The 25378-nt window shown below is 39.4% G+C and overlaps 3 protein-coding genes across 7 annotated transcripts in view; 1 reads left to right on the top strand and 2 right to left on the bottom strand.

Moving 5' to 3' along the window:
- LOC129775188 (mucin-2) overlaps positions 1–25378 on the bottom strand; it is a 134824-nt gene that overhangs the window by 55855 nt on the left and 53591 nt on the right. For 3 of the 5 annotated variants that reach the window (XM_055779566.1, XM_055779565.1, XM_055779570.1), the window contains exon 1: positions 726–2100. In XM_055779566.1, coding sequence (XP_055635541.1) covers positions 726–1749 — 1024 coding nt within the window. In that variant the 5' untranslated portion in view covers positions 1750–2100. Of the gene's footprint in view, positions 1–725; positions 2101–20699; positions 21365–21580; positions 21708–25378 lie in introns of those variants that run through there. The other 2 variants (XM_055779569.1, XM_055779567.1) reach the window with 2 other exon arrangements.
- LOC129775192 (uncharacterized) lies at positions 8721–10402 on the top strand. The gene is made up of 3 exons (XM_055779572.1): positions 8721–8856; positions 8910–9093; positions 9160–10402. Coding segments are annotated over exons 1-3 (744 nt in total). The 5' UTR covers positions 8721–8854; the 3' UTR covers positions 9718–10402.
- On the bottom strand, positions 10575–11945 carry LOC129775191 (putative nuclease HARBI1). Its single transcript, XM_055779571.1, has 4 exons — positions 11607–11945; positions 11110–11542; positions 10902–11046; positions 10575–10840 (listed from the first exon to the last, which is right to left on the bottom strand). The coding sequence occupies exons 1-4, from the start codon at positions 11717–11719 to the stop codon at positions 10581–10583; spliced, it is 951 nt and encodes a 316-aa protein (XP_055635546.1). The 5' UTR covers positions 11720–11945; the 3' UTR covers positions 10575–10580.

Raw genomic sequence — 25378 nt, 5'->3', positions numbered from 1 at the left:
TTTTTTTCTTCCACTTGTTTTTTTTTACTTAGGCTTATTAGCATTCTTAGCCGTAACAGAGCTGGGTTTTAATCGTATACATGTTACATGTTTTATCGTATCTATAAACTGTACTTTACATAGTAGTCTATTTCAGGCGTAAGAGTATTCCTTCTGTTCTTTCATTGTTCAGTTAGACCACCGGCCAGCGGAGACAGTTGATATGATCATTGCTCTGTTATTAATAGCACAACAGCCTGACGTTTCATACAGAGCAGAGCAGTTGTATGGATGAATGGATCTTCATTAGACCGTGGATCTCCATCGCTGATGATTGTAGCGTGGACGTAGTTATTCTATAACAACACAAAGATGGTCAATTGAGGGCCTTGAGTTTGAACTCACGATTGATCGCTTAGCAAGCGAACGCGCAACCAATGTCATTACGAAGATGCCCAACATATAGATAATTTGAAAAAAAAAACAATAGTAAGTATATTAACATAAGTATGAAATAAGAGCTTTCAAATTCCCATATATTCGTGTACGCGGCTAGAAGTTCATGTGACACGTTTTCGACTTCTTAAGTTGCGGCGTATTTCGTTCAAAAATTTTTAAAATCAATATGCAACAAATATCGTAACGTAATCTTACGTCAACTATACGGTCATGTCTCGGACACATCGCTTCACGAGCATTTTGGAGCGAGCCCTTTTTTAATATCCCTCACACTCACAAATACCCACCCTTCATATAGTGTCGTATCCATTTCTTCTTGGGTGCTGCAGTTCGGCGACTACACTCGTCGTCGACCTCCATCGCTCCGTCGATCGACCAGGGTTCTTCCGCCGGAAAATTACCGCAAGTTACATCAACATTATTTTTCGCGCCTTCCTGCTCCAGATCTACGCATCTTTTCTCCCTCTTCCTCATGCTTAAATCTTTCGGCGGGTCGTCATCTTCTGGCGGCGACAATTCATGTTGCTCACTGAGGACCTCCACATCGATCAAACCATCCGAAGGGGTCGGGCTTACCACCCCATGGCTCTGCGGCTTCTGCTTGGACGATTGCCAGCTTGCCAGACAGAGGTCGTAGTAAGGGTTTTCCGTGAGTGTTCGCTGCTGGGCGTTTCGAGGCTGATCGCTGACAACTCGAGGCGGTCGATAGGCGTCGTAATAGTTGTTCAACTGCTGCCCATAGGTAACTGCGGCTGACGCCGAGGATGAGCTGGGTGAGGTCGGAAGGCACGAGTAGGAGCGATTGCTGTAGATTTGTACCGGGATCTTAGGATGTGCGAAGTAATAGGTACGTTGCGACGACGGCTTTCGCGACAACCGTTGGTAAGAATCACTCGAAAGAGTTGGATCAATTGGCCGACCTACTGAGGTTTGTATTGGGTGGTACTTAGCTTGCATATGGGAGGGAACAGGGAGATTTTGATACGGTGAGACGTCGTTGTAGCTTTCACCAAACGCTGATGATGATGCGCGAGCCAGATAAGAGGAAGGAAGCAACGCATAGTCGCTGTTTAAGTCCACGTTACTCATACTGAAACAAATACCGACGTCAGTCTCCCGAGCGTTAGCATAGAAAGAATCCTCCTGTGGCGGGGGCGAACTTTTGACGAAAGGTGAACTTGAGGCGAGCGGCACAGCCGATGATTGATAAGTCCGGTATGGCTGTCTCGGGATGAAGTATGGCACATATTTTTCCTTATCTCCACCGCCACTGTCACAGAAGGCACTGCGCCGCTGCTTATCACTATACATTGTTAGCTCAACCGAACCCCGATTCGCGAATTAATCACACTGCTAAAATCTCGCGCGTTGAGATAAACACACAGCAGTATTTGTATTTTTTCCTCTCTACTTCGATTATGGCAATATAATTTATCACAGATATTTGGCAGTCTCGCAGAGGCTTCTCGTTACGACGGAAAAGCACTAACTATCGCTAAGATTTATGATGATGCGTAGCGTCGTTTTCCTTCCCCGACAGGGAAGGATAAATAGGTCGGTTTCGATGTCGCCGATTAGAGACACATTGTGACGCAGGAACCAACAGTAAACTGGAATGCGAGAGCGCAAGGAAACAAATTCCGTCCGAACGCGACGACCAGCTGCAGATGACTGACGAACGGCGATATTGTGGCACTTCCTGGCAACATATTTGCGCCCCACAATATGAGGAGGCGGAGGAGTGCGCGCGTAAGCGAAAATATATAATCAACAATTCAAGAGAGCCATCCACACCATCACTGTCAAACAACGGGTTTGAGGCGTGAGGAAGAGGACGCCACGTGAATCATTTCGCTTGGTAGTGGGTGGTGACCGGTGAGGCGTGTTGTATGCGTGCAAGCGCGGCAAAATGAATATTTATTGACAACAACAACATCGGGAGAAGAGAAGAGAGTGGTGGTCACTTTTCGCGTGGAGCCTGGAGCGTCGAATTGGCCTCAATTTTGTGAGTGAAGGAAACTCTCGTTGTTTTGCTTTATTCAATCGGCATCACCAGCAACACCGTCAGCCATTTATTCAACAAGCGATCGAAAGGGATTAATCGTAAGGGATTTACGTGATGCAAATTTGTCGCTCACGGAACCCAGAGGTGATGAACGGTTTATTATATAGAAATAAGCGTTACGAGTGTTGTTGTCTTCTGTGTAGAATTTATGTGAATCTGGATTTCCTACAACACTGCTGATGAGAAACACCGTAACAGAGTGGATATCGAAGACATGAGGTGTGCTTTTCCACAACGTTCTCAAGAATGACGATTTAGGCGGAAACCGTTCAGGCGCAGGTGTCATATACTGACTTGCCAAACTTAATATATATATTTTTTTTGTAATCAGATACAGGTATAAAATCAAATTTGTTGCGAATATAACTTGAAAACCGTCTTCATTCTTACATTATTTCACTGATATGCTACAGATTTTCTTACAAAGTACTAATGGGGGTGGAGCACTGGGATTAATTTTTGTAGAGGGGGGAAATGAGCAAAAAAGGTTGAAAACCACTGGTCTAAATGGTGCCGCAAAACAGCTGCTACTTGTTTTGTGTTCATTTTCATCATTGATTTGCCATTTCATCATCATCATCAATAGACTGACATCTGAGGCATCTTAGATCGAGAAATTCAATGCGCTCTTCGTACCATTTACGGTCGACATAATCGTTTATCAGAGGAATTAATTCGAGCAACCAGCGTTGCCAATGTTCCAGTTTAAGCTGGATTTTTCCAGTTTTTTTTTTCTCGTTCCAGTCATCTATTCGGACCCTAAAATCTTCCAGTTTTTTAAATTTTGTGCAGTTTTATCCAGTGTTTTATGTGTGCTTTAGTTGTACTCATTTCATGTAAAAAAATTACAATGATAATCCCTCCCTCCCTCCATGCTATTTTATTTACAACTTGGAATAACAAACTACTTTGGAATTAAACTTTATCGGTACACTTTCTATATTTGAATCACTTTATCGTTACGCTGTCTTAAATTGGAATGAATTTGGGTTGGAATAATTTTCACTACAAGCTTAACTGCGTGTCCTTTTCTTGCTCGCGCATAAATCTGCTGACCAATCAGCATCACTCTTGCTGTTGTGTTGGTTTTATTTCGTTCGCTGGCTGGTACTCCTTCTGCTTAACGCGATGTGGTGGAATGTAACATGTTGTAGTTCGGTGGAATGTAACATGTTTCTAGTTCGTGCATTAATACCAAGTGCAATGATAGCCAGGAAAACATACCCAAAATAGCTCATAGAGCCCGCGATCTATGCTGGCTTTGAGTTTATACATCAGATCCTCCAAATCATGCTAAAATTCAAAAGGTCATAGAGTCAATGTGCTCTATTGAATTCAATTGATATGGATATTAAACCAAATTAACTAGAGAACATCGAGTTTAGGTTCGATGCAGTGATCTATAACCAGATTACCGAGCAATTTTGCGACGAGACGATCTTCTATCAGCGATTTTATGGACACGAAGCAATGAATACAAGATTTTTCAAGTTTTACCCAAATAAAACCGTATTTTCTAGAGGCTCTAGAAGAAAAGATCATCAAAAAATGTTTCATAGCAATATTCGATAGGTGGGAAATGTTATTTTGACCTGTTCCAAAGATATGATTAATTTATGGTTTATTTCTCCAATTTATGGACTACATATAAATACTGCACGAAACATCAAAGGAAATTATATTTCTCAAGCATTGGAATGAGTAAAAAAAATCATTTGAGATAAATCATAGCCGCACTTCTTAGAATAAAACAGTTATACAAAATCCAGTTTTCTTACAGTTTTTTCAAGGACAATCTCCCAGTTTTTTGAAAAATATTATTGGCAACCCTGCGAGCAACCATCAATCGTTAATGCTCTCCAGGCCATACAATCAATACAATCAATAATTACGAAAACAAAATTCATTTTTTGCGTAAGTACTGTGGAATCCGTTTAAAGCGACATCGAAGGAAATTGACAAACGCGTCATAATAAGCGGACGTCACACAAAGAAAATCTTCTGAAAATAACATCTTCTGAAAAAATGTCGGTCGTTATAACCGGACATACTTTATTAGGAATGATCAATATAAACGAAGTTATAATAAACGGATTCTATTGCAGAGGCGATGCGTGACGCGCTACCTGTTCACTCAACAACAATGGTGTGTGTGTTTCAATCGTTTCTATTGGCTTCGTTCAGCAGAAAATTTTGAACCTCAAATGTCATTTTTACGCAAGGCGGCGCATTAGTAGTAGTGATCGCTTCATACATAGCTGACTCTGTCTCTGACTTGGACATGCAGAAAAATGTTTGAATGACGGCGGGTTCAGATAAAAGATTTGAAACCGAAGTCATTAATGCTTACTTCGTAGTGTTGTGTTGTGTTGCGCACGGGTTATGTGTTGTAGCCAAGTGTAGCCATCAGATTGCATTCTTCACGGTAGAGAAGTTTCATCCAAACGAAAAAGAAAATAAGGATATTCGGAATAATATGGAAATTACAAGAAAATTACCTTCAATAATTCCTCATCCATGCTACAAATGTGAAATAACAAACAAATTTCTTTTTGACGTAGGACTACGTCTTTTATTTCTATACCGGGGTGTAAAATCAAAGTTTCGAAAACGAAAGCGTTACGCCGAAGACCGAGATTTTGAGTGTTAATAGCTCCTAAACAACTGAACGAAATGGTATGATAAACACTTCATTCGAAAGATAAAATGCCTACGCGTTCTATACTTGTTACTTTCTGATCCAAAAACTTGTTTCAATAGTCTTAAATATGCTTTCAAAATAGGCTATTGAAATCACCAATCGGTATATAAGCGAGCGCCGCTCGGAAATCCACTCAGTTCTAATTGAACAGCGATTGGAGCATGTTGTCGCTGTTGTGGTGAAGCTCTTCATTTATCATGAAAGCGCGGATGAACGGTGTCACCAAGAGCCTGTTTGTGCACCTTAGGCCAGAAGGGAATCCATCAGGAGGAGAGTGATGCTACAAACGGTTCCCCGGGAAGATCTCGAAGCAGCCGCTACACACACACACATACACGCACGGAATTCTTTCCGTTTGGATCGAGAAAGATCCGGAAAATAATCTGCCAGTTCCTCTAGGAATTTAGAAATACATTCATGTGAAAGAGTTTATTTGAATGTTTTCTATCCATGTAACACTGTGACCAAATACATTAGGTTTTGTGATTTTTCAATCAATCGCAATCAACAGGATAGCTTCTGAAGATTATTCTTCCCCATCAGTAGGATATTTCCGTATCCAATATTGGATGCATAAAACCTTGTGCCTCCAACGTAACGCTCTCGTTTTCGAAGTTCTCCAAATATTCATTCATTCAGAATGAATTCAGATTCAACTTCATACAAATGATCTCTAAATCAACGATAGTCCTACGTCACCCTTGCGGTTATACCATAGATATAACCCACTTCCTGTTTTTTAATTTCTTTCTTGAGCTTGTCTGCCAATGAGTCTAGTCTTTTTTGAAAAAAAATTATAGAGTAGAACAGTGGCGACTCGTCCGCATGTTCAAACTGTTTGAACATGCGGACGAGTCGCCACTGTTCTACTCTATAATTTTTTTTCAAAAAAGACTAGACTCATTGGCTTTAATCCGATATGTCGTTCATCTAAATCGGTCCAGTAGTTATGAATTTTTTAAAAGAGTCACTTATGGAAAGAGGGGATAAACCTGATTTTCCTCTTTTGGGCAACCTAATGAAAAAATACAAAATACGGGTCTAATATTTTGCGATACGGAACAAAACTACCAATTTTCACAAAAATCTGTGGGTTGCTTATTTGGATGGTTTTCTTCAACATGTTGATATCACACTCCGTTCGTAGACGCGCTATGCTACTTAATTTAACACCGCGGCTCACTATTATGTTTCCACGTTTCAACAATAACCCGAAATCTCTATCGTCGTTGCCAGTGTATAAAAAACATTACCGTTTGTATCAAGTTGACGTATAGACAGGTGGTCCACCGAGAAACAAAACCCTACAATGCTCTTCGTTTGCCTTCTCGTGCTACCTAGGGATAATTTCCGTCGCCGCGTGATGATGACAGTTTATTCAGAGATAATCTCCGTCGCTGCGAGATGAATTGAGAGAGCACGATAAGTCACGAAATTGTGCTCCCATGGCAGAGTGGTTAGCGTCACATCTAACATGCCGGGGGTTCGGGTTCTATTCCCGTTCTGATCGGGGGAATTTTTCCTCAAAGTAATTTCCTCCGACTTGCACTATTGTCACGCGTGTTCTAGAGCTTGCGACTCAGAATGCATTCAATGCGTGTTATTTGACATAGAAATCTCAATGAAGTACTAATAAAAATGACGCAAGTAATACTACGTTGAGACGGCGAAGTACCTCTAGGAACGTTAGTGCCATTTAAGAAGAAGAAGTCACGAAATATGTGTCGCCGATCCGATTGACTCAAGGGAGGGGTCCTCTCTATTGCCTTCTCAGGTTGTCCAAGAAAACCTCTGGCACTGCGTGCTGAAATGCATAAATCTTTTGGCGATTCCACTGAGGAGCTGTCCACATATCACGTGGACAGAAAACGCCCTATTTTAGACTCACCCTTATCCCTCCGTGAAGAAGCGTGGACATTGACTTTTTCAAGGTATATGTTGAAATTTTAGTCTTTACAGTATCCTCGAACTTTGTAGTTTTTAGTTCATAAGTTGAAAATGAATGGTATTCTTTATTTTTCTCACAGAAAAATCCCCCTCTCTAAGGGGGGCTGCTTTCAAATGAAACTCAAATTTCTGCATAACTCAAGAACTAATCAAGCAAAGGGGTAAGGATAAAACTAAAATCGTACGATTTCAGATGTCATCATTTATTATATTCCTGTATCAAACATGTATTCCATGTAAGGGAGAAACATGTTATTTGCAAGTATTGGAAAAATCTTGAATGAGAATTGGGTACGACAATAATTTGATATAATGACGAGGTCTGGTGGAATACTAGGAGAGTCATAGTTAAAAAGAATTTGTAGAGGGTCAAAATTAATCAATGAATAGTTCTGCGATTGAACCTGTGGACTTTCGCTTAGTAAGAAAAATGTGAATGTTTGAAAGTATTTGGGCCATTTTGGGCGAGACGAAGTTTGCAGAGTCAGCTAGTATATTGATAAATACGGAGTGCTCAGAGCGAGCAGAGAATATAAAAATTCTGAAAACGCAGAGCGCAAAAGGTTTAATTTATTTTCGAATACAGATGTGTATCGAGTTTTTTCCTCCAATTTTACCTTGTCCACGTGAACTTCATCCAAAATTTCATTTCATTCATTTATCGTCGACTTATCGACTTCGGTAGTTTTTCCGTCAGAAATGTCGATTTTTTGCGTCGCAGAAAAATGCGACGCAAAAAATGATATAACAGTAAATCTTGATGTTTCATGCAATTTTGAGCCATTTGGATTAATTTTTTTTTTGGAAACCCCATTTGCATGTACTCCACCCCTGGGTGATTTTTCGGTTTTCAAAAAACTCAAATTTTGAAGTCTGCGACCCTAATAAATGAAGCCCAATTGAGCCTTTTATTTTGCATTGGGTATTTTATCGTGCAAATCAACTTTTCGCAGAAAGTTCTGTATGAAGAATTGAGATAATCATTTTCATTGGCAGCCTAATCCATACGTTTTGCCTCGTATTCCGAAAAGTCCCAAAAGGTCGATTTTTGACAAAAACTATTTTTTTCGAAATGAGAGTAGATCTCGACGTTTCATGCAATTTGAAGACATTTGGCATCAAAAATTCCGATTTCATGTGTGAACCCTTCTTTTGGTTTTCAAAAACCTCAAACTTTGACGGTTGTGCGACACTAGCAAATGAAGTGCGATTGAGCTGATATTTTGCATAGGATAGTTTTTCGTGGGAATCAACGTTTTAAGGAAGTTTCGTTTGAAAATTCGAGGGTCACCCGTACATCCACTTGCACTCTAAAACACATTCCGGTTTACAAAAATTCATGCGGGTACGAGAGCTCATTAGTTTTGATGTCTGTGTTAGGGAAACACATTTCGGTCTACAGAAAGGCATGCGGGTACAAAAGTATCCGCAGCCTGCAGCTATTTTGAAACGCCGATTTCCCCAGGCTCATTGGTTTGGGAGTCTGTGGTGTCTATTCTGTATTTCAATCGATTCGAAATATTTCGAACGACTTGGTAAATTCCATTCCCTGTTTCGTTCGAGGTGTTTTCAAATTCGAATACCTTTCGTTCGGACTGTTTTGTTTTCGAACATCTTTCATTCGAATCAAACCAAACGTCAAACCCACTTTGTTTATGAAGGAGTGAATAATTTCCGCAGCGGATGAGCGGTGAACTGCAAAAATGTAAGCTAATTTTTAATCATTTTTTTCTTTAAATTAATTTTAACGTTCAACAGGGAAAAAAACAAAAACAAAACAACCACTAAAAATCAGTTCGAGCGGATTGTGCTGCTTCTGGAGCAAGAGCCGGACATAGCAAAGGGTTTCTCCCGAGGAAATTCCGGACCCTTCTGGGATGATCTGGCGGCAGAAGTCAATAGTTTGGGACCGCCTATTCGCGATGGAAGTGGATGGAAAAAGGTATATACTAAAACGAATCCGAAACATATGTTTATAGTCTTATTTTTGCCCTGGTTTTCTGTGTAGGTTTGGGCGGACTATAAGTCCGGATTAAAGCGAAAACTCGCTCACAACAAACGGGAGCAGAGGGCGACAGGTGGAGGACCCAATAAAATTATCAATTTGTCCGAGCTGGAGGAGCAGGCAGTTCTACTAACTGGGTTACTTGCGACCGTGGAAGGAATCCCGGGTACCTCATCTCATGGAACACAGTTGGGTTCGCCTTCGGGTGAACCTCAAGCTGCAGACCAGGAAAATTTTATATATTATGGTACTTCCGACGAGTGTGACGGTATCAATAATACCATTCACTTCCAGCCCTCTCAGCCGAAAAAATCCAGACCTTCTACCACGAGGCTATTAGAGCTGCAAGTCGAGCAACAAAACAAATTTCACACCAATGTGAAATCCCTGTTAAAAAACACAAACAAGAATTTGAGTGATCTGGTTCATTATCAGCGCCAATCAGCTCGAGCGATTCTTTCCGTGGATGCCACACTCAAAGAACATCTGAGTGAACAAAAACGACATAACCACGAGATGGAGAAGATCGCGCTGGAGAAATCAATAGCGACAAATCCTTGAAACGCAGATTGCGTATATTTCAGAACATTAGAATAATGTTTCAAAATATCAGTGATCTGATTTTTTATCTTTATATTGTAACTCAAGTATAAAAAAATGAAAAAAGTTCTAATCGTATTTTTATATCTTTCCATGGAAGAAAAATCTTACTTAATTTTTTCTTTGAAGTTTGTTTGGAATAGCATCAAAATTATATAAACTTTTTTAAAATTCACGAATTTCGCCTATAGTTTATGGAACTTCCTTAACCCCTTCACGTACAACATTGAACTTCACTCGTTGTTTCTCGATGTGAAATAATTACATAGCTTCAGGCATATGATGAGGATACCGACAACTGAAGATTATCAAATTTCCGTTATTTAAAAAAAAAATTGAATGAGCTAAAAATATAAAATATAATTTGAATATTATAATTAAAATAAAAACGAACGAGTTAGTACGTAGTAATAACTCCTTCGTTTTTATTTTAAACACAACATGTATTTGCTCATCATAGGGCACCCATGTTAGATACCCACACTCAGCAGAGTAGCGGAACGACTCGAAGTGCTCGTTTTGGGCCGTGCTGTTGGAAATTAAATCGTACAGCAAGGGGTTAAAACAACGCAAAAAGTATTAACAATGGTTATTTGAATACTTGGCCTGCTTACGAGAAATCGATAATGACATGTTCTCAAAGTGTTGGCAGGAATAAGAGTAAATAATTCTGCCGAAACCATAGTTAAGTAAGGAAGACACTTCCTTTTCCGGTGGTTGTTATTTATTTGAGCATTTGCAAACAAGTTAGATGAAATTTAACAGTCATAAATATTAATTTAAACAAAAGTTTATTATGTAAACAGCTGCATAACATATTATAACTACTGAGAACGACCAAATTCTAAGCATATATTGTGAAGTGCACAGCATACATTTATAATTTGAGCGCATTTAGTAGGATTGTAGTGAAGTTGTCTCGCGCCAAGGATGCATCTAAACCGATTTTTTAGTAAACCGATTGTCCGCTCGACGATAGCACGACCCAAGGCATGCCTGCGATTAAAATCGCTCTCCAAACTCCCTTCCTCCGCTGCTCTGAATGGCGTTACTAACCAAGGTTCCGATGGATAACCAGCATCACCTGAAAATATTTTATCACACAGTACATACAAGTATACTAAAATATTGTAGTTGAACATTACCTAGAATCTTAGTATTAACTTCACCATTTTGGTGAAGCTGCTCAAAGTGAGTTCTTGCAGGGCTTACACGCCATATATGAGAGTCATGATTAGATCCCTGGAAGGTAGGATCAACGAAACGAATCCTTTGCTGATCGTCACAAACCTATGTTGATAAAAAAGAGTATTTGTTCATTGATTTGTTAATTCAAATACTAATAATACTTACAATCAGAACGTTGAGACTATAAAATCCCTTCCGATTAAAAAACAAATTTCGATTCAGCTTAGGTGGAATAATTTTTACGTGGGTTCCATCCAAACACATAATAACACCCGGAATTGATGTTTTCTGATAGAAGTGTAGTTTAGCACGCCGCTGTTCGTCTTCCGTCATATTTAGGGAAATCCATTTCTTACACAGTGTCCGCTCCAGAATGTTAAGCATTTCAGTCAGCACCTTGGAAAATGTGGGCTGTGCTATGGCAATGTGATAATCTTGCCCTGCTCCATGTTGATAATTTCCTTCAGCAAAGAATCGCAAACATGCTGCGAGTTTCACCTCCGTGGATAGACCACCTTTCCTTGTGGTAAGGCAGTTCTCAATTTCCTCTAAAACGTACCGAAAAGCTTCCTTACTTAGACGAAAACTTTTGATGAATCTGAATAAGGGCAAAATTAATCAATAAGAGAAACAAACATGGGATTTTTGAGACGGATACTTACGCTTCATCAGAAAGTTTTATGAAGTCGGTTGATTTTCGGTGGTTTCGCCGATGGTAGCAAGGCATTCCAATTTCTTCTTGCTCCGCCAAAATCGGTAACAAAACGGAATCCATTGAACGAGAAAATTTTCTCACAAATTTCTCTTAGGATCAAAAATTAACTGAAATTCAACTCGCACTCGCCGCTATTTAATACGGTGTTTCTTTTTGTTTATCGGTTTTTGACAGATCGATGCATATTCGAAATTTTCTAACACTTTCGTTCGAAACGAGCAAAACGATTGGAATAGGGAATGGTAAATTCGAAAACGATCGAAATATCACTTTCGAACGAAATAGAAATCCGTCGGAATACAGAATAGGCACCTGTGTTAGAAAAAAAAATCCAGCGATCGTACATCAACCGTTGTGAAATCACAACTGAGTGGCAGGGTTGCCATAATCAAATCTGTGTTTTTGGTCTCAAAAAATCTTTTTATCTCAGTTTTTCCTCAGAAAATCTGTATCGAAATCTGTATTAAACTTAAAAGTTGAATTTTGGAGCGTAATCTTAGCTTTAGTATCATTGATTGGCATAGTTCTTATGAATTTGACGATGTTGATGGTGTCCACGTAAAAAATCGCATTCACTGTGCTTTAGTAAGAAAAAGATAAGCAGTGTTATTTAATTATTGCCAAGTTAGCCGATGACGCAGACTTTTGTATCTTTTCGCTTTAGATTGAACATGAGAAAGCAGTACTATACGCTACATCTTCTTCTTCTTCTTCAATTGCACTAACGTTCCTAGAGGAACTTCGCCGTCTCAACGTAGTATTACTTGCGTCATTTTTATTAGTACTTAGTTGAGATTTCTATGCCAAATAACACGCCTTGAATGCATTTTGAGTGGCAAGCTCTAGAATACGCGTGATCACAGTGCAAGTCGGAGGATATTTCTTTGACGAAAAATTCCCCCGACCAGAACGGGAATCGAACCCGAACACCCGGCATGTTAGTTATGACGCTAACCACTCGGCCAAGGGAGCACACTACACGCTACATATGAATGTCAAAATGACTCTCACTCAGACTGATTCGAATGCTATATGAATAAAATTGGTGAGTTGGGAAAAATATTATTGTGATCAAGCCATAACTAGTATTGGATCGTTATTTTGACAAATATGTAAATCTGTGTGAAAATCATAAAAATCTGTAATCTGTATCTACTGATTCTTGATTCCAAAAAGTTTGAAAAATCTGTATAAACGCAGATTATTCTGTAGATATGGCAACCCTGCTGAGTGGATTTCCGAGCGGGCATTCGTTTTTGTACAGATTTGTGTGATTTCAATAGCGTATTTTCGAAGCTAAGATCGAAGTTTAAGGTATCGAGCCAATAATTCACAAGGAATCCGACGTCAAAAATAAAAAAAATACATCTTCAAATATACCTTAACCAATCATCAAAATGTCCCAACACCCAACATTAATTCCAACATAAAAAAAACACGGAAATCCGTCATTTTTCGACCTTACAGAATAAGGTCCCCCCATGAGCTTACACAAATTTCAAAGTAAGACACTAATATTTTAGACTCATCTGTTTCATTCATCAGCGCGTTTGAATCAATTTGAATTCTGTTTTTACAAGAAAGAAAAATATATTTTAGGATGACCCCTTGCCCTGGAAAGTACAAAAAATCAAAAATGTTAACGGTTACAATAACATAAAGTATTTTTTTTTTTTTGTTAGTGATTTGCCTCTTTCGTCACAATCCTGCTCTAAAACGATTCTAAGCATCAAACTATCGAGAGTTATACCGACAGTATTGTCCGTTTTTCATAAGCTAAAATTCTTTGTCATGACAATTTCGACTCATTGAACCAAATAATGGATAATAACAGAAGAAAATTGCCAACCTCTGATGGATGACTGAATATTTTTACTACATTATAGTGAAAATATTCCTTACAGTTACTCTCGTGCAAATTCAGAAAATCTCATAAGGCTATTTTTAAGGCTGGACAACGCAACAGAAAGCCACCACCGATTTGCGAGTCAAATGCTACGGTGACTCAATTCTGCGCATACAACAAATGTCACCTTCAAAACAATCTGTTTTTGTCGTTGATGAAATGTGCGAATAAAATCAGTACCCACCCCATATTCATGGATAATGCATACATCACGGGCATAAATAAATACAGAATTGCGCGGATGAGCTACCCGCTAGCAGGACCACTCTCTCTCGCTCACAACAGATCCAAAATGCGTTACGTACGGATCAGAATTGCAGATTTCCTCCCTGGTGGACGCGTCGGTGGACAAAGGTGGGATTGGCATGAATTTGCACGAGATTCTGCGAAGCATGGTTGGTGTGGAATTACAAATTGCACCGTGTTGTCGTGGTGCAAGATCATTGATCAGTCTTTCAGGCTGCGTTAACATATCAATTCGCTCGAACCACGACATATCGTAAAGAGCTGAGAATTTTGTGAATGAATCATGCTAATTCTGGAAAATAAAAACGAAACTACAATCAACGAACTAACAGAATTTATTCGAATAAGTTCCGTTTCATAAAGTGAAGGAAGATATCAAACACTCCACGAGAATCACCGGAATTAACTTTCAAATAAGAACCACTTTCGCGGTTCGCATTTGAAATGGTCTTCTCGCTGTCACGTTTCCCTATCATTTGTGCCATTTGTTATTCAGTCCAACGGTCATTAAAATGCTTTGAGGATAATAGGCCAGCGATCCAGCTAGACAGTGGAACCTCTTTTCTTGCGGGATTGTTGAATAATATGTCTAATGTCACACGATTCAAAAGTACACAGAGAAAGTGATTGAAGATCGGTTTAGAACGTGCGTAAACGACTCAAAAAGCATGTATTTTCGCTGCGCTTTAATTTTTATTTTTATTTTAGAATTCTGAAATAACTTTCGGCAACCGAGCGCCCAGAAGCGTGTTTGGTCACCAGTCCCTGGATGCAATGCTTAGAGCTAGAAGGTGATTATGCTTAAGAATAAGTATAGCAATAACAAAAATAAGTGAAAGAAACAGAAAACTCTTACGACCATGTTGAAAAATGTAGTGACCGTGTAAAATGCCACTTTCACCATAGCCGAGAAACTCTTCAGTGGTATCATGACACCGCGGTGAATCTCTTCTAAAATGACTTCAAGTGGCTGGGTTTTGCCCTCAAATTCGCCTAATTGAGATTTTGAACAAAAAAAAGCTCTAATAAACAGTCCCAATGTGACCCTGAACGCTACACAGAGATAAAATGAATATAGAAAAACTGACGCGAGATATTCCAAAAAAGTTTACAATTTCGCCTAAACTGGATCGGAATGTTTTATTCGATAGTTTTTGTTGACTATCCAATAGATCAGTTTTATTTTGACACTTCTTCATCTTTATTTCACTAAAATTATTCAGAGATTATGCTGATTTCTTGCATTCAGATTCCAAGTGGATCGAGCTTTGAAGTTTGATTAAAACGACATCGAAACATGGCGACGAATCGTTTCGGCTTTGAAAGCTTTCTAGAAAGTTGAAAAACAATTATTACACCATCCCGCAGATTATTTCAAAGGACTGAAATGTCACAGATGACACGTCTAGCGTTTGTCCTTCAAACGTAATCTTCATACAAAGTAACTCCAAGAAAGTGAAGAGAATTTGCAATGGAGAAGCAAGAGATGTTATTACTCATACAACCCGCACCCACCGACTGCCATGCAATCATTGACGTGTAACAGAACCCCGGCGGAGTGAATTCCTCCCTCTACTTGACAAACTGTCCTGTAGGTTGTAGTGGTTGTAAATGCCGGCTACATTCGCTTCCCTTATTGAGTTACCGTCGTCGCAGTTCCCTTTCCCTTATCCAATATGACCGCTACTACGGAGGCTGAGGTAAATAAGTACCATCTAACCACGGTGTGCTGTTGTGCGAAATAAACCCGTTTTGACCCGGTCTCTGCGGCTTGTTTTCGCTTGTTTTTCTGTGCCACAGCGTGTAGTGGTGTGTACACTGAAGCTTACCTAATCAGTAGTGACACACCGAGAAGTGTTCTTCTTAGTTGCCTGTCAAATTGTGTGCCGGAAAATTCTCTCTCTCTCTCTCCCCGAGTGGGATGTTGTGTTGATAACCGGATCTCAATCCCACTGTGTGACACTAGTAGTATTGGTGTGCTACATCCGCTCGTGTGTGCCTCAGTCTCGCGCTCCAAGAACTGTTGATACCGCGCTACTATTGCTCCAACGACATGCGCGCGATCGTAAACCAGTTTTCATTCTCTTTTAATCCACATTAGAGAGGGTGATTGGACTTGACATTATTATTGTTTTCTGCTTTTTTTCTCATTCTGTTTTGCCGCATCTCACGCACACAGCAACATGAAGATTTTTTTTTGTATGGGAATGTATGCGATACTCACGCGGCAACGAAACGTGTGTGAAGCACGTGCTCTTTTCATTTGAAAAGAGGGGAAAAACGAAGCCGCTCTCCCAATTACTCTCCGTATGGTTATTTTTCTACATCTGTGCGTTAGTATAACATCAAAACTGTGCGGTAGTATTAGTTTGATCGGGATTCAGAGGCCCGTTTATAACAGCAGTTCGTAATTCCCTCGAAGAGCGGAAAACATTTATGAATAACGTTGCTCATGTGCCCCCAGAATTAGGGATGTCTGAGAAAAATGAAAACTCAAAACAGGTCGGGCTCGATTATATACAATTTAGGACCCGATTATGTACAGTTTGAATTATTTTCATGTACAGTTGGGTCACAATTTTTATATCGATACTAGCTGGACCCGGCAAACTTCACCTCGCCCAAAATTCATTTTTCGTTATCACATTCACGTTTTTTTACTAAGCGCAGCACGTTCATGGGTCCAATAACAGAACTGTTTAATGATTGATTTTCTAATCTACCCTTTAAAATTACCTTTTACTATGAAATTCCTAGTACTTTTACCAAAACTCGTCATTATAATATCAGATTATTTTCAGACACAATCCAAGATTTTTCAACCACTTGCAAATAACATGTTTATTCGTACATGGAATAAATGTTTGATACAGAAAATATGATATAATAAAGACAGCCCTAAATCGGACAATTCCTCTCTCAAGTTTTGCTCTTATCAACACATTCGGTGATCCATTTATATTTACATAGATAGAAGAATATATAGAAGTGCGTTTTATCACACTATCAGCCCCCTCTCCATCAGAGAGAGGGGAGGAGTATCTATCTACCACAAGAACGTTTCGGGCCCCATAGAACCTTCGCATGCCGAATGCCGGCTCCATTTGCTTGATTAGTTTTCGAGTTATGCAGAAATTTGTGTTTCATTTGTATGGCAGCTCCCCCTTAAAGAGGAGGGTGTCTAACCACCGCAAAAACATTTATTGCACCCTAAAACCTCCACATGCCAAATTTGGTTTCATATTCTTGATTTATTTCCGAGCAATGAAGAAATTTGTGTTTCATTTGTATGGCAGCCTCCCCTAAGAGATGGGGTGGAGTATCTAACCACCATAGAAACATTTATTGCATCCTAAAACCTCCACATGCCAAATTTTATTTCGTTTGCTTGTTTAATTCTGGAGTAATGCAGAAATTTGTGTTTCATTTGTATGGCAGAACCCCCACCCCCCCCTTAGAAAAGGGGGAGGGGTCTCAAGGTATCCTAAGAACCTTCCCTGACCCCAAAGACCAATTTTCATGTCGATCGGTTCAGTAGTTTTCGAGTCCATGAGAATCAGAAAGACTGAAAGACAGACAGACATCACTCCATTATATTATAATTGATAGAAATAATCAAGTTCAATGTGAATTTTTAGGAAAAAAATAATAATAACACATTAAAAATTACAAACTTTGAAATTTTCCACTTCCAAAATATTATTTAAATCCACAATTTAGATGTTTTACAACTATATTCTGTACTAAATTTTCTCATCTTTCTAATGTTTCCATGCTTCAATCGTCTTCTGTAGCGTACTTTTCAATGTAGCGCCAGTTTGAAGCAACAGAGTCCGAAACAAACAAAAAGTTATATAACGCTGTCATTGTTGAAATCGAACATATGCGTAGAACGATTTTTTTCATCAAATATAATGTAGGTGATAACCTACAGAATGAATTCGATTTTTTTAGACGAGAAAGGTATGCTATGACTTCAAGAGGATGAATCAAAAATTGAATTCATCTTTTATATTCCGAAAACAAAAAATATGTGCATAAAAAACGATTAAAAAAATTTGCTTGACTCGATTATCTACAGTGAAAATAAATCCGAAACTGTATATGACCGAGCCCGCCCTGTACTGCTACACATCGACGTTAGTATTTACAACTATTTTCACATATTCATAGCGTCAAGCTTTGTCCTAAGAAAAGCTTAAATCAATCAAAGAGAACAGTTTGGAAAAAAAATGACATGGGAAACTATCGAGTGAAGCTCGAATCATTCAATAGGTGGACGAACTATTTATTTAACTGCAACGCACCTAGTGGTCGGGCTTGGAATGTTTTGACAGAATTTTGAAATTATATTGATAGAAGGCTGGATGATCAGGTTTAAAAATCGCAAAGTCGTTGAAATTGGCTAAATCGACAGTGTACAGCGTTCTCAAACAGTGAGTGACATACTATGGATAGGTTGAACCCTAGTAAGCGTCGTAGTGCAACTAAGGATACGAAGCTGCATTTGAAGGTGTTGAGAATGATGAGGGCAAACTCAGAATTATGAATCGCCAGAATTATTCAGAATTATTGAAATCGCCAAGAATTTCAATACCAGCCAAAGCACCGTCAGGACTCGTCTGCGAAAAGGATTCCGATCTTTTCGGGTCAATAACCAACCAAACAAGACAACACTGAATCAGAATCTAGTGGTCAAAAGACGTGCCCGAAAGTAGTACAGCTGTTCTTACGAAGTACGAAGGAAGCATCCTCATGAACGACGAAACGTACGTGAAAATTATGGCTTATGGACAGCTTCCCGGACAAAAGATCTCCTACGCCACTGATCGAGGTGATGTCCTTAGAAAGATCAAATTCGTTTTTAATCTTAAATTTCCAGGAAGCTTATAATCTGGCAAGGTATTGACAGTTGCGGAAAAAGCCCCGGTTTTCGTGACAAAACTATGTATTCCGAATTGTACACGCAGGAGTGCCTGAAAAAAAATATTCATCCGTATATTAAATCCACCATCAATTTCGCCCAAATGAGAAATATTGTGCAATTGAGTGATTTTGATGCAACAAAAATGAAGAGATGGTGGAACAAAATGGTCGTTCAGGTTAACCAACAGAGTATCCAAAATATGATGAACGGTATTGGTAATCTGCTTTCTTCAGAAATTATGACGCCCAGAAAGTAACAGTTAATGGCTACCGTTATAGAACCATGATAACCGATTTTTTTATGTAAAATAAAATGACCTTTATGTGGTTGAGCTCTTCACGATTGGACTTCCTCTGAGCCAATCGAGGTAGCCATATGCCGGAATTCATATTGGAATAAAAATAACCAAGAATTATCTTTCGAATAATTCATGGAAATTGACACCATTTATCTGTGTTTAAATTCAATGTAAAGTTCTATGCCTTTGAAAACACGCTGTTTAATGGGTCTTGTTTCTAATATATCGCAATATACCACTTGGATGGATGCGATCCAATGGTATTAGACAAAAAAGTATTAGAGGAAGACTTACGCATCAGATGTTGACACCATTCCTACTTTTCGGGAGGGAAGACTGTCTGTGATGAAGCAGATGTCATTTAATCGATTACGTCACTTACTATCGGATGTCAACTTTCAAATGAATTAAATTAGAATAATGAAAATCAAACGCTGTATATCCCACGGTTCCTGATATCATACCAAACTCTCGATTCATTCAAATGCAAAGCGACAGAAATAATTGACAACTTTCACACATGTTCCGAGTTGCGATTAACACCATCCTATAATCTTCTGCTGTCACATCGAGTTAAAAACTCTGAATTCATTCCAGAGAGTCATTTATCGATGATTTCAAAGAAACCCCTAACCGGTTTAGCACTATTTTCTAAAAATTGATTTATGGGTTGGCAGATCTAGTTCATCGTGGTTAGAACTGTCGGATTTTCATCAAGTCTCTAAACGAAAATAGAGTAAATAACCTGATTACTGGTCGTCATTTATAAATCAGTGTTCAGTATTATTATATTATGTATTTCTTGGGAGGCCCCGTCACCCATATGTGGATGACACTTTTCTCGTTCAATTTGATACTTTCAAACGGTTTTATTTAGCATTTCTTATCGTAAGAATGTTTGTTATCTGTAGGGTTGTCCCACATCAATAGAAATTTAACTCTCTTCCTGTTGACCGATTGATCTGTAATTTGGAACACGCATTTATCTCTGCTGTCGTTATAAAACTGCGTATGATGATCTTGATCTTTAAAATCCAAGAAGGCGACCGCTACAAAATGGCGGACTACATATTTTATCAAAATCAATATTGGTATCAAATGAAAGGGCTTGACAAGTAGAACACAGTTATTTATGAAAAATGTAAATGATCTTGATCTTGATCTTGAAAATCCTTTAAAAATGGGTTGGATGAAACGAAGCTTTAAAATGATATATTTCATTCTTCATGCGTTAATTTTTTACGAAATCACCAGCGTTCTAAAATAAGTGGAAATTCCGAACACACGTATCAGTACGCGAACAATTATCAAACTCGTGAGCAACTATAAACAGAATTTGTAAATTCAAACAAAAAGCTGATATTTGACGACGAAGAATACTTCTACACAATTAATGTTTGATAGTGCATTCCCCTAACTTCTCAAAATAGCTATATTTGCCTTTTTGATGAATACCTGAGTAATTCTGTATTTTGATCACCCCTAGTAAGAATCATGACTAAGATACATACACATATAAATAATCGACGTGAAATGCACTGCATGAAGATCGTATAAGCTCGTATAAGAGGCTCGATATTGAGACAACTCGACTGGAGTTTTTTCTGTGATTGATAAGGTTTTAGCTCCCCCGATTTAATGTTCAACTTCAAAGTCCACCTACCTTTCCCAAATCCTCCCGAGCTGTGACTGCTAGCATTGCTGATCGTGCGCTTGCGGGAACCACTGATCACCGGGATGATGGCAGCACCGCCGCTTGCCTGATGCCGCGGGGATGGCGACGTCGCACATAACGACACCGACTGCTGGTGCTGGGAAGTGTTGGCGGCGCTGGCGACGGCGCCGGTGGTGGCGGAGTTGGTGGTTAGATATGCAGTGGTACCCTGCGGTACCAACCCGCTGACAACTGTGGTTGTGGTTCCCCCACCAATCGGGGAGAGAATACGAGTTGGGGATGACGCGGCACACGAAACGTTTCCACTACTCGTCAAACCATTCTGCTGAGCATTGGTGGTCAGGATGACCGTACCGTTACTTAGTTTGCCGATCGGCGGCAGGAATCGACTCTCACTTACACTAGTACTGTTGCTTGAGATAAAACTAATAGTATTATTGCTATTGCTGTTCGTATGTACACTACTGCTGCTGCTGCTGCTGTTGGTGCTACTACTGCTTTGTGGGCTGCTGTTGTTCCGGGTGTTAGTCGGTATAACCGTAACATCACTGTTCAATCTCTGCAGGGGTGGTTGGAGTTGTTGTTCTTGCAACTCTAGAAATTGAGCTGCCTGCAGTAACGTATCTAACCCGGAGAACATCTTTCAACGGATTCTGAAAAGAAGTGAAAAAAGAGAAATTTTGTAGTGACGCAAGCCAACAAAAAAAACTTGTATGGGGAAGAATTCACTCTCTGTCCCTCGGAAACTCGGCGGGAAGAAACTGTCTTCCCACAAATTTAAATAATAACGGTTGATGCTAATTTTGCGCGTCGCGCAGAACCATAAACGGCGGCCCCCGCCCCGTCTCTTTGAGGCGTTCATCACGCACCTGTTTGGATGTGACGTTGTTCAAAGATGTTGTTGTTGCCCGGTCTTACCGACAGGCAATAGTACGGGAGGTTTATTATAACCAGAGAAAGTAACTCGGGCGAGATCAGCGAACAGACTGTCTGCTGGGAGCCGACGGTGACAGACCGAAAGTGCCGAGAGTGTTGGATCGGTGTAGTTGTGAGACCCGCGCAGATGGCACGCAAGCAAACATTCTACGAGGATAGAGAATTCTTTCTCACAGTGGGAGAGGAAGCGATGCGAGTAGTAGAGGAGACGACGAGCAAAACAAGACAAACAGTGATAACTATGATCAGAGGTAAACATATATCAGACGGAGACTGCATGGGAAATATTTCTGAGAAAACAAGTTAAGAATGAGAGAGGGAGAGAGAGACAGTGAAGGGAGAAACTACGACGTGGGTTGTTTTTGAGTGAATATGTTGAGATTTTCCTGAAATCAAGGCCAGAGTTCCCAGGACTTTTAATTTACAATTGTTCTCATCGAATATTATTATGTATACAACAATTCGAAGGAAATTCAAAGAAGTTGAAATGGTAGGAAATCACACCATCAACCACCTAGAAACCTAAACCTGAATATGTGAAAATTGAAAACCAATGCAAAAGTATACGTTGAAGACAATTTTTAGATGAGGCTTTAAATAATCAGATTGACGCTACGACGGAAGCAGCAAAAACAAGTGTCTAAAGCCAACAACTTACAGCTCCTTCACCACAATCGTTCCGTGTTTCTTAATCGGACTTAGCTCAGGATACCACCCCTGGGAACAACAGTTACGCTATTGCTATCGATTTTGAAAAGTGACAACTTGACAAGTCGGGTCGGAAAAGATAATCAATCACATGCTGCTCCAGAAAAGGCAGCAACTTCCACTAAACCCACTTCTTTCGGTAAATTCCCTAGTTCCAAAAGCTATAAAAGTGTTAGTTTGCAGATCGAAGTTTTGTTGCCAAAACTTCGAGAACTTCGACCTCTTTCATTTCGCGTTCTTTTTGGCCACTCTACTGATCGAAGGAGATATAAAATTCTTATCCAAGAATTTGTCCGGACTTGCGATACGTTAGCTTCTCTAACTTGCCATCTTTTGACGTAGAACTATTATAACTATTCGAACGGATTCTGATAAAGTGCATACCAATTGAATTGGAAATTCTCTAAGATTTGTTTGATATGCTATACATTACAATTCCCTAATCTCTAAACGTTTTAAATTAATGAAAACTGGAAGTATTCACATTTTCCCATACATTTGTTCTGCCAATTTGTGTGCTCCCGCACCCGTACCGTCAATAACGAGCAACTAATACATTCGTTTCTACCCGTTTCCAACTTCCCACACCACTTCTCGTTTGGTGGTCATCGAAGCGACATCGTTGCAGGCGAACATCGAGCGAGAATGTATTCTTTCCCTGTCGAGAAAGACAAGGGAAGGAGGAGTATGGAGTAGAGCTTTTTTCCACTGATGGAATGGAATGAAACCACAGTTGCGAGCGATGAGTAAGTAAGTGCAACACAACGAGTGGACATCACTCATACTTAATGTTTTTCCACTGGAAATCTTAAAATAGACCCCTATGTTGAAAGGATAGACGTAGTCCCACGCCAAAATAAGCGTATTGAATAATATAATTCCGTGGTTCTACGTCTAAAATGCGGTCGTGTCCTAGATTCAACCCCTTACAATTTTGACGTAGAACTGACGTCTTTCAGGAAGGGTGCCAAATCAGAAAACAGGTCACGTTTTTGTGAAATAAGGTTAACGTTAATAACTTTTTTTTACAGCGAACAAATTCTGATACTTTGCACACCAATGAAATCGTAAATTCTCTAAGATTCGTTTGATATACTATACAGTACAATCCACTAATGCCTAAACAGTTTAAATTAAAGAAAACTGGAAGCATTCTCATTTTCCCATACATTTGTTCTGCCGATTTGCGTGCATTCCCGAACAGAGCTGTCAATAACGAGCAACCGATACATTCGTTTCTACCCGTTTTCAACATATTTGATTTAAATAAGTCATCCGCGATTTGAAGCCACACCTTGGTTAGAGGTGAATGAACTGCAAAGTTTAAAGCCTCTTAAAAACAAAGAATAGAATAGAACAGCCACACCACTTCTCATTTGGTGGTCATCGAAGCAACATGGTTGCCGCAGAGCGTCGAGTGGGAGGGAATTGTTTTCTTGTCGGGTGAAGAAGGAGTATGGAATTGAGTTTTCTTCCACAAGGGCCCTTCTCAGGGCTAGAGGCGGCAACCAAAAATAGAATAGAATGAAAACACAGATTCGAGTGAGCTAGCATAACACAACGAACGGGTATCATTCATGCCTAATGCTGATTTCACAAACATACGAGAATATTTGTGCTAGTGCGGATATGGAAGAGTATCCAGAATTTTGGAATTTTGGAAAATACACTGCATTTTTTTAGATAAACGTATATTTCATGAAAGTATGCTTTCAAATTCCAGCAGGGTAACCTTACTGTTGCATGTTGTGGGGTTCGATCACATCTTAAGCGAAATATAGAAGCAAAAGGGTTCATAGTTTGTGATCAATATTTGATTGGGAAGGAGAAAGTCTGATGCGAGTTGAACCAAATTAACGAGAAGTGCTGATAGCTTTCGACTCTACTCACCTTATTCGAGTCTACTTAAGTAATAAAAAAATAAACTGCTGAAAAGATATTACAAAAATTCCGATGCATTCTAAAATAATATTCGATGTGATAAACAAGTGTATTGAATAATATAATTCCGTTGTTCTACGTCCAAAAATTCGGTCGTGTCCTAGATACAACCCATTCCATTGCGATTGCGAAACTTTTGCCATGTACGTCGCAGCTCTAAATGACAAAAGAGCCATCACCTTTAAATGAATTTCAGAATCTGCTGTCTTTGCTTTTCTATCATTTTCATGCTTCCTGATTCGGTGTAAAATAAAAAAAAAACATATATAGTGCCATTGTTTGCCATTGAAACGTTAACTGCCGTGTCAATCGCCTTCGGGTGACAGCCAGGTGATAGAATTCTCATCGGGCGATTTCATCATTTTCCGCTGATTACATATTAAACCTTAAAACATTTTCCGCAAGGACGTTCGGACAAATAGTTGTAGTTTTTTTTTCAAGATTTGCATGTGCCTTTGATCGGCCTATTCATGTGCGAAGATCGTAACAATTGAGCTGCTAAAACCGAATGAAACCATTACGGGGGACCTCTACCTACGACATTTGATGCGTTTGAGCCGTGCACTGACGGAAAAACGCCCACAATACGAGCAAAGACACGATAAAGTTATTTTGCAGCACGACAATGCTCGGCCGCATGTCGCGAAACCGGTCAAAACAAACTTGGAAACGCTGAAATGGGAGGTTCTATCCCACCCGCCGTATTTTCCAGACATTGCTCCGTCCGATTACTACCTTTTTCGATCGATGCAACATGGCCGGGTTGACCAACACTTCTCCAATTTGATGAAGTCAAAAATTGGAACGATTAGTGTTTAGCCGACAAACCGGCCGACTATTTCCGCAAACGGATCCGTGAATTGCCAGAAAGATGGGAAAAACTTGAGACTAGCGATGGGCAATACTTTGAATATTGAATTTGTAACCATTTTTGCAGGATAAAGCTTTAATTAGAATTTATTAAATGGCGTATATAAAACGATTGACTTTTTTTCTACAAAATCGTAATTCGGAATCCAGCTGCTTGCGATCATTATTTATTGAATAATTAATCATCAAACACAAAGAGGAAATTTTTCGTT

This window comes from Toxorhynchites rutilus, chromosome 3 (genome assembly GCF_029784135.1).
Source record: "Toxorhynchites rutilus septentrionalis strain SRP chromosome 3, ASM2978413v1, whole genome shotgun sequence".
In the NCBI taxonomy this organism is placed as follows: Eukaryota; Metazoa; Arthropoda; class Insecta; order Diptera; family Culicidae; genus Toxorhynchites; species Toxorhynchites rutilus.
The sequence above is the reverse complement of the archived record's forward strand: the minus strand, read 5'-3'. Positions and strand labels throughout refer to the sequence as shown.